The 16,830-nt window shown below is 42.9% G+C and overlaps 2 protein-coding genes across 2 annotated transcripts in view; one reads left to right on the plus strand and one right to left on the minus strand.

Moving 5' to 3' along the window:
* Window positions 1-16,830, plus strand: part of LOC116609855 (polycystic kidney disease protein 1-like 2) — a 39,729-nt gene that overhangs the window by 6,717 nt on the left and 16,182 nt on the right. The window contains exons 4-13 of the mRNA XM_048720000.1: window positions 1,149-1,303; window positions 1,626-1,828; window positions 3,461-3,999; window positions 5,523-5,723; window positions 6,133-6,286; window positions 7,497-7,697; window positions 8,118-8,291; window positions 8,515-8,640; window positions 11,629-11,817; window positions 12,258-12,494. Of these exons, the coding sequence (XP_048575957.1) occupies window positions 1,149-1,303; window positions 1,626-1,828; window positions 3,461-3,999; window positions 5,523-5,723; window positions 6,133-6,286; window positions 7,497-7,697; window positions 8,118-8,291; window positions 8,515-8,640; window positions 11,629-11,817; window positions 12,258-12,494 (2,179 nt within the window). The remainder of the gene's footprint in view (window positions 1-1,148; window positions 1,304-1,625; window positions 1,829-3,460; window positions 4,000-5,522; window positions 5,724-6,132; window positions 6,287-7,496; window positions 7,698-8,117; window positions 8,292-8,514; window positions 8,641-11,628; window positions 11,818-12,257; window positions 12,495-16,830) is intronic.
* On the minus strand, window positions 13,699-16,434 carry LOC116609857. Its single transcript, XM_048720001.1, has 2 exons — window positions 14,806-16,434; window positions 13,699-14,500 (listed from the first exon to the last, which is right to left on the minus strand). The coding sequence occupies exons 1-2, from the start codon at window positions 15,027-15,029 to the stop codon at window positions 13,843-13,845; spliced, it is 882 nt and encodes a 293-aa protein (XP_048575958.1). The 5' UTR covers window positions 15,030-16,434; the 3' UTR covers window positions 13,699-13,842.

Below are 16,830 nucleotides of genomic sequence, written 5' to 3' on the forward strand. Positions count from 1 at the left end.
TGTCATGGTGTGTTATGCATGGCGTGGCCTGTCATGGCGTGTCATGGTGTGTTATGCATGGCGTGGCCTGTCATGGCGTGTCATGGTGTGTTATGCATGGCGTGGCGCGTCATGGCGTGTCATGGCGTGTCATGGGTGTTATGGTGTGTTATGCATGGCGTGGCCTGTCATGGCGGGTCATGGTGTGTTATGCATAGCGTGGCCTGTCATGGCGTGTCATTGTGTGTCATGGCGTGTCATGGTGTGCTATGCATGGCGTGACGTGTCATGGTATGTTATGCATAGCGTGGCGTGTAATTGCGTGTCATGGTGTGTTATGCATGGCGTGTCATGCATGGCGTGTCATGGTATGTCATGGCGTGTCATGGTGTGCTATGCATGGCGTGGCCTGTAATGGTGTGTCATGGCGTGTCATGGCGTGTTATGCATGGCGTGGCGTGTCATGGCGTGTCATGGTGTGTCATGGCGTGTCATGGTGTGTTATGCATGGCGTGGCCTGTCATGGTGTGTTATGCATGGCGTGGCGTATCGTGGCGTGTTATGGCGTGTCATGGTGTGTCATGGCGTGTCATGGGGTGTCATGGTGTGTTATGCATGGCGTGGCGTGTCTTGGCGTGTCATGGCGTGTCATGGTGTGTCATGTCATGGTGTGTCATGGCGTGATTCAATGCGTACAAAAGCCTCTCATAAGCGACCGCCCATTGACATTCTATTTATTCCATGCGTACAAAAAGCCCCTCATAAGCGACCACCCATTGGCATTCTATTGATTCCGTGCGTACAAAAGCCCCTCATAAGCGACCACCCATTGGCATTCTATTGATTCCATGCGTACAAAAGCCCCTCATAAGCGACCACCCATTGACATTTGATTGATTCCATGCGTACAAAAGCCCCTCATAAGCGACCACCCATTGACAGTCTATTGATTCCATGCGTACAAAAGCCCCTCATAAGCGACCACCCATTGACATTCGATTGATTCCATGCGTACAAAAGCCCTTCATAAGCGACCACCCATTGACATTCGATTGATTCCGTGCGTACAAAAGCCCCTCGTAAGCGACCACCCATTGACATTCTATTGATTCCATGCGTACAAAAGCCCCTCATAAGCGACCACCTTGATGAGATATTGCTTTGTATAGCGTCCACTCGACGCTACACATCGATACTACATTACGCATTGAAGTGTACTCCGGCGACGAGGAGAGTGTGAAGAACAAACAAAAGACGGCGGTTGAGTCGGGTAGCATCGGCACGTTCTCTGTCGACAAAAGCTTTTTTGTGTGGATTCAGCACGGTAAGTAACTATTCTCCATCTAGCTGGCTCTGCTACACTAGGTTGATCACATAACAAAGGAAATAATGGGGAACTGTTTTACGCCCCCCCAACCCTTCCCCCCCCCCGGTCATAACCCAACCCCCAACCCCACCAACATAATATTCAAACAGCGCCATTCGTAAAGGGTCTTCAAATATCTGCTGTGGGGGTCCAACGTTCATTCAAGTGAGGAATTCCGAGCGCCTTATTCATTAAGCTTATATAAGCTTGATTTCATTTTTATTTATATTAGTTTTAAAAAGAAAATTTGCTGACATATACTTTCTTTTAAAATCTTCAGACACCAAATGCAATTTTCCGACTGTAAAGATCCAAAATCTAGGGCAGACCATTCCTACAGCTAAAATCATCACCTTGTCCGAGTCCTATATTGTGCAGTCCTCTATCTCGCTTAACTGCTCCTTGCCCGATACGGCATTCGCGTGGTGGGTACGACCTGTCACCGGAGTTGCGCCATCCTTAGCCGTGTCTCCTTCATATGAGGTAACTATGATCACCCAACCAACGGAGTAAAGTTCTACCGTGATACCTCTGTTAAGCGGCCACCCTAGGGACCAAGACAAATGACCCATTTTTAGGGGGTGAACGCTTAATAGAGGTGACCGTTTTTAATAGAGGTGACCGCTTAATAGAGGTGACCGCTTAATAGATGTAGAGTAACAGCTTTTAATAGAGGTGACCGCTTAATAGTTGTAGAGTAACAGCTTTTAATAGAGGTGACCGCTTGATAGACGTAGAGTAACAGCTTTTAATAGAGGTGACCGCTTGATAGAGGTGACCGTTTTTAATAGAGGTGACCGTTTTTAATAGAGGTGACCGCTTGATAGAGGTGACCGCTTGATAGAGGTGACCGTTTTTAATAGAGGTGACCGCTTGATAGACGTGACCGCTTAATAGAGGTGAACGCCTGATAGAGGTGACCGCTTGATAGAGGTGACCGCTTAATAGAGGTGACCGCTTGATAGACGTGACCGCTTAATAGTTGTAGAGTAACATCTTTTAATAGAGGTGACCGCTTGATAGAGGTGACCGCTTGATAGAGGTGACCGCTTGATAGAGGTGACCGCTTGATAGAGGTGACCGCTTGATAGAGGTGACCGCTTGATAGAGGTGACCGCTTGATAGAGGTGACCGCTTAATAGAGGTGACCCAGGCCCGTACCCAGGATTTTTCTTGGGGGGGGGGGAGGTGCGAAATCCCAAAAAAATGGACCTAATTTTTCCAGGGGGGGAGGGGGAGGGAGTTTTCTCATAAAAATCTGACCCCCCCTTAAAGAACAAAAAGGGACATTTTTATGCCTTTGCAGTATCTCCAAGGGACGTTTATTGTCAGATTTGGCTACAAAAAGGTCTGACTTATGGATTGTTGACATACTAGAGTGATATCGCTTATGCTTTATAATTTTGTCTACAAATAGCACGTCTATTGAGAACCGAAAGTGGACCTTCGACCGTTGTGGGGGGAGGGGGGTGCGTTTGCACTCCCTGCACCCCCCCTGGGTACGGGCCTGACCGCTTGATAGAGGTGACCGCTTTTTACAGGTGATCGCTTGATAGAGGTGACCATTTAATAGAGGTGACCGTTTAATAGAGGTGACCGCTTAATAGAGGTGACCGTTTAATAGAGGTGACCGTTTAATAGAGGTGACCGCTTAATAGAGGTGACCGCTTGATAGAGGTGACCATTTAATAGAGGTGACCGCTTAATAGAGGTGACCGCTTAATCTGCCTAAGGCCTTTTAAAACAATTACCCGCGAGAGGCCTTAATAGAGGGTGACCGCTTAATAGAGGTGACTGCTTGATAGACGTGACCGCTTGATAGAAGTAACCGCTTTTAATAGAGGTGACCGCTTGATAGAAGTGGCCGCTTTTTATAGAGGTGACCGCTTGATAGAGTTGAACGTTTAATAGAGGTTACCGCTTAATAGAGGTGACCGCTTGATAGAGGGTGACCTCTTAATCTGCTTAAGGGCCTTGAAAACAATTACCCGCGAGGCGTTAATAGAGGGTGACCGCTTAATTGTGGTGACCCCTTTACGCCTTTAAGAAGTTACCGTTTGACATATGTGACCGTTTTAAAAATGACCGCTAAATAGACCTATTTTCGTTTCGTAGAAGAAGGCCACATCGGCTGAATGGACCATAAACAGGGGCGACCTCCAATACGGTACATACTTGGTGGAGCTACGAGTGACCATGAGCAAGTCGCCGACTGTGTATTCCTCCGACCTGAAGTTCCTCACGATCAAGGCTTCACCTCTAAATGTGCAGATCGCTGGAGGGTCTCTAGTCAAACGCGGGCTCACCAAACCGATAACCATCGACGCCTCGCCTTCTACTGACCCTGACATTGGGCCTGGGGATTACTCAGGGATGACCTTTTATTGGATTTGCAAAAAAAGCACCGAAACTTTCCCTTCGTTAGATGTATCGAAGATAGGTGTAATTCCTATTTCCGGTGGCTCAGGTGGTTGCTACGACACCGGCATTGGTCGGTTACCTAAAAACGACCGAACTATCACCATGAGTGTCAGCGGGCTTAATGTCAACCTTAAGTATGATGTGAAGCTTGTGGTAACCAAAGGAACACGTACAGGGGAGTTTGTACAAACGGTGGAAACTGTGCTTGGAGATCCGCCTCAGATTGCCATAAGGTAAAAGCAAATGAATTTATCAGTTTGCAAATATACATACTGCTACGGTAAGATTAATATATTGAGTAAAAGTTAATGTGTAAGCACTGTTCCTGAAGACGGCGCGGAACTTGTTTCTGTTTTTCTGGCCATGAGCCTTCAAACCATCCTCGGAAACCCAGGGGTATTTTGCTCTAACGTTTCACTCGCGAGAAAAATAACCCCTGGGAAACAGTAAGGAACGAACTTGGCAAAAAAATCGAGGCCTATGGTGAGCTGTGATTGGTCGACCTCCCGAGGTCGACCAATCACAGGCGCGCTTCCCGAACAATGCACCAAAAATTTACATAACTGCTCTGTGTTGGCTAGAGATCAAATATGGCTTCTAGCGCGAACAACTTCTTATTCGAACGGCTAATTCCCGACATCATTTCAGCGTTAAAAAACACGTTTAGAGTGTCTTCATTGAAGCCAGAACAGCTTTTGTACGTACTTAACGTTACGTCGATATTTGCAACCCAAAGAACACTGACATTCTAGTCAAGGGAAAAGCGAGGATCGTGCTTGAGTCATTCGGCAGTGAAACGGTAAAGCTATTACTTTGCACCGAAGTTTAAGCTTACAGAGGGAATGTCGTAGATCCTTGGCTTGCAAAATGTGCAAATAAAGTCCGTAAAACCTTCTTTTATGCTTTCCCCACTTAGCGTCCATAGAACGAGAGCTGCTTTAACCCGCGCTTTGTTTACTGGGCATTGATACAAAACAAGACAGTGTTTGAATCATAATGGCTGTTAGCCCAAAGCCGCTTTATTAATAAAATTTGTCAAAATATATAATTTGCTCTGATAAATCTAAAAATTGCCCAATAAAGGTGAGGGCAAACAACGCCAAATGCATTGTGGGTTATAATCCACAATGCAGCCCCACATTTCTTCCAGTAATTGGGGAGGGTTGTTCTTCAAGCAAATGCGATCCGAATAGCGTGTGCCTTTTTTATTATCTGAGACTGTTTCCCCGCAAACGCGGCAATAACTCACGATTGCCTTTTCCGAGTAGAGAAGGCTAAACCATTTTTCTTTCGTAAATTACAAAAGACCGAGCTGGCAAAACGGTAAACTATATCTAAACGCGTAAAATTTTCCCAAGTGATTTGCCTCCAAAAAAGATTGATCGATGACAGCTTTTGACATCTTTAATCCCCAGGGACCCAGGCGCCGTCGTCTGTTGCGACGGCTTTTTTGCCAAGTTCGTTCCTTACTGTTCCCCAGGGGTTATTTTTCTCGCGAGTGAAACGTTAGAGCAAAATACCACTGGGTTTCCGAGGATGCCTTCAAACTAAAGCAGACAGTAAAGTAGCTATAAATCAACGCGAGGTTTAAAAAATTTTATACACCTCTGTAAAACAGAGTTGTTGTGCTGATGTTTTGAGCGTTAGCCCCTCGTCGGAGCAAGAGAAACTTGTGTCGGATGGGGGTGGTATTAATATGGTACAATAGAGGGTAAAGGCCACTGCATTTTGTAACTTTTTCCATTGCGTCCTATAGCTGTATTACGAACTGTGGTTTAAAGGTGCGGCCCTCTTCGCGCCTTAAGCTCAGTACCAGCTGCACGGCATCAAGCGACGTCTGTAACAAACTTGTCTATCAGTGGGTCGTGGAGGAGGAAGATGGCGCCTCTTTGACCAAGACGGGAATCAACTCTCCAGATTTAGTCATCGCGAAGGACAAATTGAGCGGGGATGCCAAGTAAGGCCTTGTCATTTCTTACAGAGTGAGCCTCGCTTTCTTGAATAAGAAAATCTAAAATGGCTCGAATTATTGGGAACTCAAGGATGCGAATAAAGTAGTTAAAGGGGGAAAGAAATCACCTTAATTTACCGTGCCAAGCTTCGAGTTATCGAGAGGCTTGTCTTTAAAAACACCCCAAATTTCTCAGAGTTAAAAACTAAAGTGACTGCCCACAAAAACCAAATGCTTCTTGTCTAGGAGCAACAACGGAATACAGGGCCAATTGGGGCTTTACACATTTACGAGGCAGTAAAATATAATAAAAATGCAAATATGTTTGGATGGAGCCCTGAATTCTGTTGTTTCTATTAATCCGAAGAAGAGTTCAAGTATTGTGCTGTTGTCTATATCTGCTGTTTATGTTCAGGTACAGAGTAAAGGTTAGTGTGAAGGCGCCGAATGTGGCGGAAGGAATAGCGAACTACGAGTTCCAGACGAACAAACCACCATCTGGTGGGTCATGCGCAGTAACACCTGAGACTGGAGAAATGCTCAACACAAAGTTCACGTTATCTTGTCAGGTAATGCACGTTATCTTGTATGGTAATGCACGTTATCTTGTCAGGTAATGCACGTTATCTTGTCAGGTAATGCACGTTATCTTGTCAGGTGATGCACGTTATCTTGTCGGGTAATGCACGTTATCTTGTCAGGTAATGCACGTTATCTTGTATGGTAATGCACGTTATCTTGTCAGGTGATGCACGTTATCTTGTAAGGTAATGCACGTTATCTTGTCAGGTAATGCACGTTATCTTGTCAGGTAATGCACGTTATCTTGTCAGGTAATGCACGTTATCTTGTCAGGTGATGCACGTTATCTTGTAAGGTAATGCCCGTTATCTTGTAAGGTAATGCACGTTATCTTGTCAGGTAATGCACGTTATCTTGTCAGGTGATGCACGTTATCTTGTCAGGTAATGCACGTTATCTTGTCAGGTGATGCACGTTATCTTGTAAGGTAATGCCCGTTATCTTGTAAGGTAATGACCGTTATCTTGTAAGGTAATGCACGTTATCTTGCCAGGTGATGCACGTTATCTTGTCGGGTAATGCACGTTATCTTGTCGTGTAATGCACGTTATCTTGTCAGGTGATGCACGTTATCTTGTCAGGTAATGCACGTTATCTTGTCAGGTGATGCACGTTATCTTGTCGGGTAATGCACGTTATCTTGTCAGGTAATGCACGTTATCTTGTCAGGTCATGCACGTTATCTTGTCAGGTAATGCACGTTATCTTGTCAGGTGATGCACGTTATCTTGTCAGGTGATGCACGTTTCTTGTCGGGTGATGTACGTTATCTTGTCAGGTGATGCACGTTATTTTGTCAGGTAATGCACGTTATCTTGTCAGGTGATGCACGTTATCTTGTCAGGTGATGCACGTTATCTTGTCAGGTAATGCACGTTATCTTGTCAGGTGATGCACGTTATCTTGTCAGGTGATGCACGTTATCTTGTCGGGTAATGCACGTTATCTTGTCGGGTGATGCACGTTATCTTGTCAGGTAATGCACGTCAGGTAATGCCAAAATTCCCAGTCCTTCCAAGGTCTTTCTCCTCCCATTACAACTTAGCGAGTAGCGAGAAATCCTATTAACACCGCCCTTAATTCCTTTTACCCTCCCCCCACAACCTCACCACGATCCCCCCTCCATCCCTAATAACACCCCCTCTCCTTCTAAGATATAGATACTGCCGTTAACTGTCAAAACTTTATCTTGTTTAGGGATGGAATGATAATGACAAACCTTTAAAGTATCAGTTCACGTACCAATGGAAAGGGCTGACCAGCGTACTATCCCACGGAGCAAGCGCACAGGTGTCATGTCAGCTACCAAATGGCCCGCCCCCTACATATCAAGTGACTCTTACATTCATTATCATGGATAGTCTGGGGGCGTCTGCCCAAATAGAGAAACAAGTAAAGGTGAGTTTTTGTCTTGAAGCCGTATTGTCACCAGTTTTTTTTCCGGAGGGCCGACGGACCGACAAGCGACATAAAAGGCGTATGTGTAAGCAATTATCTCAACAACATATTATTATGAGCCGTAATGCTCTAATATTGTTCCAAATCAAAAACGAAGATATGATGTAGCCCCTCCCCCCGGATTTGAATAAGAAACGGAAATCACACTGGTTATTCGCGACAGAAGGAAAAGCCAAATCATTGTTCCAAAAAAAAGACGCAACAAAAATGTATATGATTGTATTTTTAATTTTGAAGAATGTACTTTTGAAAAAAAAATTCCAGGCATTTGTTAGGCCATATTGTGGAATGTCTGGATTTCATCTTGTAAAATAGAGGTGTTGATAGGGGAGTTTGAAGATGCTTTTGCCGTGTTTGTAGGTGAAGCCAGTGCAAGCTGACAAAAAGGCTACCCAAGAACTCGTAGACAAGGCGTCCAGGGACGTGAATAGCATGTTGAATACGGGGGATGTTAGGAAAGCCGCGGAGATCGCCAACGCTGCACTCGAGACGATTTCTAGCTCTGGTAACATGGAGGCGCAGGAGAAAAACAAGGTATATTTGAATCAGCCAAGGTAACAGCAGCGATCCCTCGCATTTTGCTCTTCTTTTTTAAACGTTGTTTTATTTGTCAAAAGGGGAATGAAGAACGTTTAATTGAAAATCCAACTTCCTATGAGAAAGTTTTGACTAGCATCGAAAAGTGGTCAGGTTATGACAACCGTTCTTCGATTCAAAATCAATGCTTTATATTTTTTTGTCATTTTTTTTTTTGCAGAAGATTAACAGTATCACCCAAGATATGCTCAAAGTCAAAGTGTCGAACATGAAAACTCTGATCCAGATCTCCTCGGTCATCGGTAGCGCTAGCACCGAACCGGAAAACCTCTCAGGCGATACGCAGGTAAAAACTGTCATCATTTTAAAATTATACGTTTTGCCTTCGCAGATTTATTGAATTAAAAAGTGACGTAAGATGATTTAGTTATACCGTGAAATTAAAGAAATTTAGGGATCACATTTCCCCCCAAAGTCACCCCCGATGTCTGAGAGGAACTTCAACCACTAAATTCTACGAGCTGCTATCAAAGTTTGATCTCTCTCGAGACCATCACATTTTCACAAACATTTAAAAATCGAAATTCTTAAAGAGCACGTGACACGAAATTCTCTTTTGCTTATTTTGACAAATTGACTAGTTAGTATAGTAGCGGAATATCCCAACAATAATTCCTCCAATTTTCGATTTAAACGGAAACCTGATTTTTGATCCTGATTTTTGAACCGGCGACATCCGAATATCTAATTTGCATATCACTTGTGACGTCAACAGTTGTACAGTTGTATAATTGCGAAACGATATTACAAGGCAAAAAGTAACGCATCTATATTTCTGCAAAGCAGAATGCATATTTTAAAACCGTCACAGAGAAAAAAATGTTTAATTTTTTTTTAATTTATTGCGAATTGTCATAAGAACAAAAACACGCTCTTAGAAGATCAATTTTTACGCACTAAATAATGCACTAAACGAAACCTTTAGATTACTAGGGAAGCAAGCTATAAATCATCTACTCAAAGAGATAAAAAAAATCGTCAAGATATCAAACTCAAAGAGAAACGACTAGAAATCTAGAATCTAAAAAGTAGGTTGAGATGCGAGGACCTAAAATCATCAATGAGTGAACGGCAAAAAAAATCGATTGTATTTATTTTTCTTTTAATAAACAAACAAACAAATGCAATAGATAGTACTAGCATTATAATCCCTGAATAGTTCTAATGTTTGTTGAAGAAAAACTGCCAACAAGACTTGGTATATGTGAAAGGGAATGCACAACAATCGCACAAAATGTACATTTACTTGCAAAACAAAGCGTACGGTGCGATAAGAAAACACTCACAAGAAAACTTGCACCCTTCACAGTGCTTTTCCTGGCTCTAGAACAAATTCGAATTTTATGTTTACCCTTCCTCCCTCCCGATTGTAAGGACTGATTATTGTCAATAACTCGACTGTTTGTAATGTAGAGAAATATCATCCCTTGAATGACTGAATCAAATGTTGTCAATCGGCACGGTAAAACAAACTATTTCGCTTTTCCCGTTTGCCAATTTGTTGTTCTTTGAGGATCAACAGTGAATCAGATTATTACAATTGCATGTGGTTCTTTCAACATTTTCCACCCCTGGGTGCTGTTTGAAGGTGAACTGGTATTTTTGCGAGTTTACTAAATTTAGTGAAGTTGTTCGCCCCGTCTTGGTTTTATGGCCGTTCGCATTCGCACATGGAAAAAATCGTATATCTACAACTCAGTTTGCAATTAAAAAAGTCCAATACAATAGAACATATTCTAATAATCAAACCATTTATCCTTACCAGTAAAAATAAAGCGTAGTGCTCAAGCCAAAAAAATCCGGTTGAAATTCATTTGCTTGAATGAACCTATCGACTCGAACTGGTAAACACTGTATTTTCATTCCATCCACTTCAGGTTTCGATTAAACCCCTATCTTAGTGATAGGAAGAAGTTATTTTTGGATTCATTGTTTGAACATTGTAATCATCTATCTTTACCAAGTCTTGAAAAGCGAGGAAATAGAAAAAATACAAGAGATATGCTCGTCCTCATCTTTACAAATCTACAATGGCAAGCGATGTTCGACTGGAACCCCATCACTGTACAACTTTTGATGTCAGCCAATCAAAAAAAAGTCGCCAAGACAAGACATTTTCAAAACACGATTACAAAAATTCCTGTAATCAATAAGAGCAAAGGCATTTTTAAAACCAAACATCGATAGCTATATTTTGTTATAAAAGCTTATGTATTTTTCGTGACATGGTCTCTTTAAATCAAACAACCACCCACAAAATACATAGTTGCATAAGGCTTGTCTGCGTTGTACTGTAACATCACTGACACGCATGCGTGCAGAAATCACTTATCATCCCACATGGATCTAGTCTAACGTGACATGACGGAAAAACATGACGTGACGTTTCAAATAAGCCCATTTCACATAATATAGGCGAAGAATATCTCTGAGTACTTAGTATCTTGTAGCAAATAAAATATCAAGTGCGACTTTTTTTAAATTGATGCGACTTTTTGTAAAGTGTCATTGAAATTTGAGCTTTTCGTCCCTGAACTGATACACAGTGCAATGATGATCAAGGAAAAATTATCTTAAAAAGTCAAAATCTGGTTATGTGCACTTCGGCCTTACGTTATTTGTGTTTTGAAAATCAGTCCGTAATACAAGGAACCTATAGCCATTGTAAGAAATTGTGTCTTCTCTATCAGGAATTCTGCGTGTGTTCTGCCTGTAATTGCGCGCTTTCCAGGTTTTTCCGTCATGTCGTCTAACGTTGTATCGTGAGATAATCCCACGGGGATATTCCCGAATGTTGCCTTCTATTGGTTTCCATGGTGAAAATTAGAAGACAAGCATCTTGGTTCTAAATTTTCCTCATGCATTGATCATGAGAAGAATGTAGAAGACAAGAGATTCGTAGATGTAAAAGAGATGTAGAGACAAGAGATTCTTTTAGATTCGTTTGGTTCTTTAAGTTTAATTAGAAAGAATTGTAACATGTCTGAGACATTTAGCATCGCGTTTTCAGAATCAACCGCAAACAGCAAACCGTTGCCGGTTTGCGGTTTGACGTACTTGCGAACACTAATTCATGGTCTCAAACGGGAGCTCATAGAAAATTTGAGGGGAAAACTGCTGAGGTAAATCTCTTACCGCTAGACGGTGCTCCTGTGGTCAAAACGCGAACCGCAGACTGCAAACTTGACCCCAAGGCTTTTTCACGTGACACCCAGAGGTTTGACGTTTGCGTTTCCGAGAAAAAACGCGGTGCTAAATGTCTCTATTATCTTAGACAAAAAGCGTGAAGGCACTTCAAGACATGACGCAACTGTTCGCGGAGCAGTCTAAATCTGGGAATGTTCTGGACGAAGAAGTTGCAGCGGGAAGTGAGAACATGATTCTTAGCCTGGGAAACCTGATGAACTCTGCCTCACAAAAGGCCAAGACGCCTACCGATAATAAGATAGGGGGGCAACGCGAGGTATGTGTAACGCGGCAAGTAACATAACTTTTTAATAGGGTGTTTTCATGGAAGCTGATCCGACACCTACAAAACGTTATTCGCTTGAATGACTCCCTAATCATTGAGAAAGTTTGTTTCCAATAGGAGACTTGCACTAAGAGATCACGTGAAATTTTGGGTGGTAAATTCAAGCAAAAAAAAAAAAAAAAAAGAAATGACTGCGCCCGTCAAGCAAAGGAACCACCAAAAAATAAAATCTTAAAATGAAAATAACCCCTTTTTGAAAGAAAAAAACTTTCTGGCTTTTTTCATAAGCACTACATAAGATGCTTTATGATGCTGTTAAAAGCCTGAGCGCGCGCTAGTTTGCCACCCAAAAAGTCACGTGATCTATTAGCGATCTATTGGCAATCATGAGCTCATATTTCTGACTCATCTCTATTATGTGTCTTACTCAGAGCAAAGCCGCTGCTCAGGAGACCCAAGTCCTCGTGGACAGGGTGGGGAGTGCGCTATTGTCTCGGGTCGGGATCGGCGAGGAGTCCAAGGTCATTAAGACCGCTCGACTGTCCATGCTACTTGAGAGACAGAGGCCGGGGAAGGTGGCAAACAGAAAGCTATCTGAACGAGATGCAGAATTCAAGCTACCTGAGATGGACTTGAAGGATTCCTCCACGAACTTCGTGGATTTTCAGGTATGTATTAACCTATGTCAAACAAGAGTCGACAGTTTTTGGTGAGTAAAATTTACACCTATTTCAAATAAGGTTGCACTTGGAGAATTTGTGTATCGTTACCCGCAGTGCTTCATGGGCCTGAAGTTCATAAGCAAATAAGCATAAATAAAATAAAAACCCAGGTTTCAATATTTTTTTCTTTTTTTAGCTTGTAGAATTCTTGTTTACATTCTTATGAACATTCACATGGCTGTTACATACAAAGATTCAGCCGTTTATACGCTACCCATGAACCACCGCGGGTTACGACACTTGGGTTCTCCAGTGCAAGCTTATTTCAAATAGCTGTATAAACTTGTTTACGAACACGGCTATTTGGGTTTTTTGATTGACTCCTATATTTCAAATAAGATTGCGCTCGAGAGTCGATGTGTCGTGACCCGCGGTGGTTCATGGGTACCGTTTATGGATCCTGACAACCTCTTTGCCAGAGCCCACGTACCTTTGTGCCAGCGGCAAGGTACAAGGCTTTGGGATAATCAATTCCTAGGGCGATTCTTATTGGCTCGTGGGATTGCTTTAGTAAGCATGCGCAAATAAAACGAAAGTGATTAGAACAATGGGAAAGCTCAACGATGGACGTCACACATTCTGTGCTTACTTGTAAGATTCCAGTTTTGGAAATAAAATGGCTGAGAATGCTCCCAAAAAAACAGCGAACATAATTTTGTCGTTGCTGCTACAAACTTTTAGTACCACAAGACAATCATTTGCGGCTTTTGGTCTTAAAACAAGGAGAGGAGCTTTGTATTATTCACTTGCTCGGGTATTCGTTGCTTGTCCAAACTTTGGGGAGTCGTCGCGTCGGCGGCGCGCGACAACGGCCTAGTTTTCCTTTCATTCCTTATAATACATTTATAAAATAACTTAAATTACAAAATTATATTGCTTCGACGTTTCGGCAATGCTGCCTTCATCAGGAATAACTGATAATTTAAACGCTGGTTTCAGGGAAAAGCCGAGGACTTGTTTTTGTTCCTTATCCACCCCCACACCTTCACCTTTCCAATAGTCCGTCTCGAAATTTTGGGTATGAATAATTGAGGAATTCTGATACTTGTAGGGGCCAAATAGCTGGTTTCAAAAACAAGGGGGAGGGTATGCAATAAGACAAGAAAAGGAAGACTATCGTTACTCAGACGGAGATAAAAGGAAAAACAGATGATATTGAACGTACTTTATTAGCTATATACAAAATATACAATCATATTAAATTCATAATTCCGATTAGTTAGCAAAGGATCGCCAGTAATTCATTGTCAATGCCACGCGTAAAGGATCCTAGCTCAACTCAGGACGGCTACTTTTATGCAAGTTCATAGCTCAATTGCGAATTATCTAGCGGGCGTGGACTCTTCTCGTCGATGAATCCGTTACAGCTCACGAACCGCATGATGTAACAGGCAACACTTCTTAGAGTCTTAAACTCGAGAAGAACAGCCTTCCCGTTAGGATGTCTAAACCCATTCTGGTCACGATTATGAGAATCAAACAACAACCAAGTTTGAGATGTCTTAAATAAGGCGACTGTATAAAGTAGGTATCTAATGATGAACATGCCATACTCGTTCAAAGATTCTATACTACTTTCAATGCCTGGTAGCGGATTGTTCTTGTCTGTGCCATCGTTCATAATATCACCACACATGACACCACCTCTCTTCAGGTGGAAGTGCCGACCCCGTAGTTTAATATCTAGATCAATCTCATCAATGTGCAGATATGCGGTTTTCGAGAGACCCATCTTCTCTTGAGTCTCCCTGTGTCTCTTATCCCCGGTGAAGATGATGTCGTCCATGTCCTCAGGAGTCCACAGCAATGGGATTTTGCTGGACGCTCTGAGGATGGCGCAGAGAGCAATGGAACAACACTGTACACCTGGGATGATAAGTCTTCCGTCCCCTTGGTGCATGTTTGCCTGGACGAGAAGACGCGAGATGCTCTTTCCACCATGTGACTCCAGGCTATGAACACAAATGTAAAACATCTAGTTTATTTTATGATCTGTGAATTTTCGGGATATAGGATGATAGAGCAGCACTCCTCTCCAGCAACCACATTTCTTCCTTTTTTAGCTTTTCCTTATCTTTCGCCATCCACGCTACTCAAAGTGAAATATTCCTTAAAAAACGAGATCTACTAATATTTTTAATATCAGGTTTTCACCATAGATGTTTTTTTTCTTAATGGAGTGATTCAATATCCTACGAGTTATAACTACCCAGCGAAAAAGTATCAGCCTGCTTAGCCTTCTATCTTAGCCTCTTACCTTTTAATTGATCTTGCGCCATCTTGTACCATTCCATTTGTCTGGTTTGATTCTCTGTGGGTTTCTCTCCCCGTGCTGTTTCCATTCTGGGCAGCTGTGGCGTATGAACTGGCCTTGGTGGTGGAAGGCGCGGACGGTCTACCCATTACTCCACAGGCGTGTCCCTTTCTGGGTAAATCATCTTCGCGATTGTTTCGGTTTTTCCCTTTTTTTATTGATCCCATTAGTTGAACAATATGATTAAATTACCTTCTCGTTGAGCAACTTAACTGAAGGTATGTAGAAAAATAACTTACTTTTTGCTACCTATTTCTTATTTTGACCACTTGCAACTTGCATCTCGACGGACAAGCTTTCCTTTCTCTTCTGGTTTTTGCTCTCTCGATTGATCTTAACTCTTTGCACAGACAATTGATCAGCCTCTACATCCATCTTGTTTTTCGTTCTTTCTAACTTGTTCTGCTTAGTCCGCAAGTTGAGCTTATCACTCCCCTTGACATTTCCTTCTTGTGCATCGGTAATATTTGCAGCGAGTTCAGATGCTGTCGGTGTCTTATGAAGAGTCCTCTCTTCAGCCTGATGGCCGATTTCATCAGGTCTCGCGTCTGATGACTCTGTCACGGGGTAGTGCTTAGGAGATACGACGTCTTGTTCGACTTTCGCTTCTGTCTTGTAGGTGTGAAGGATGGATTCCTTTCATATTACTGATAATTCTGGTTTGCTTTCTTTCTTCGTACACTCTTTGTCTTTCCGTGATCTGCATTGAGATGTTTTCATTGTTTTTGTTTTTGTGCTTCGCCTTCTTCTTCTGTGGTTGAGCGTATGTATAAAGGAGCAGCTGGTTTTCTTTGCTAGGGTCCCCGTCATTAGAAGACATCAGAGGTTTGTGGTCAGAGGGAAGCTCCCGATCATTGCCTTTATTTGGTGCATTCAAAACACCTGCATCAGTTGCTAGGTTAGCATGGTTGTCTTTCCTTGATACCCAATCATTATCGCCTCCAATCTCCAGCTGTAGTTCTTCTACAATTGATCAATTTTTGTCCTTTTTGAGATACTGATTAGATGAAATTTCTTTCTTCTTCTGTAACTCTGTTATCGGTGGAGTACTTTGAATACTCTTATCCGCGAGCTCTGTCTTGTTAGTTATTATCTTGGATTTACCATTGGCTTGCAGGTTGCTCCATCAGCGCCCCCCCGGATTATGTGTGTTTGTTCAACATTCACCGACGTCGGTGCCAGTTGTTCGCCACTGAATGCCACACGAATGCCAGGATGGTAAGGCTTCGTGAAACCGGAAGGAAATTCGACATCCACCTGTCTCACTGACGAGAACATTTCTTCAATCGCCATGATGCACGCTTGGTCTTGTTTCGTCTCCTCGTCCTGAGCTTCCTCCCTCACCCAACCAAATTTAGACACTAAGAGACGGCGGGCTGTTGTATCCGTAAAACTCTTTTTAAGTCCCTCAAAGCCTAGTTGCGTAGTTGTTACACTGATTGTGTAAGCCTTAAGGTGCTCAGATATCTCTGCCGCCATCCACTCATGCTCATCGTGTGACACCTGGCTGAGGGAAGCTAGAAGCGCTGACATGTGGTCTGGTTTGGTTGCGCAGTAATCCATCAGATAAACCTTGACGCGACGTCGAATGATTGCATGTCTTCCATTAAAGGAAACCAACACAGGTCGTTTAGCTGACAATGTCAGAGGCTCCATTTGCTCAAGCTTTAAACTGAGGGGTCTCATCAACCTGGTCAAAGACTTGGCGAGTGAGGGATAGAGTGTGACTCGACGCCCCTGGCGCGATGCACAAGCCGCAAGTCTCTGGAGGCTCTTTGTGTCCCATGATGCACCCAGGTCAAACAGGCGGAGCTTCTTGAGTCCTGTAGAGGATGCAATCCCCTTGTACTTTACTGGCGAGGAAGGCTGCACGTTCAACTCGGTGGTTACGAAAGCATCACTTCCTTGGCGGTCTGTCGACGCAAAAGATGGACAAGCACTATTCTCCTCTTGGATCTGGTGCACCTC

Source organism: Nematostella vectensis, chromosome 12 (genome assembly GCF_932526225.1).
Source record: "Nematostella vectensis chromosome 12, jaNemVect1.1, whole genome shotgun sequence".
NCBI classification, from domain to species: domain Eukaryota; kingdom Metazoa; phylum Cnidaria; class Anthozoa; order Actiniaria; family Edwardsiidae; genus Nematostella; species Nematostella vectensis.

Coding starts and splice junctions, on each gene's coding strand:
- LOC116609857 (XM_048720001.1), bottom strand. CDS start 15,029: ATGGGATCAATAAAAAAAGGGAAAAACCGAAACAATCGCGAAGATGAT. Junction 14,501..14,805: donor GGCGCAAGATCAATTAAAAG/GTAAGAGGCTAA, acceptor TTGTGTTCATAG/CCTGGAGTCACATGGTGGAA.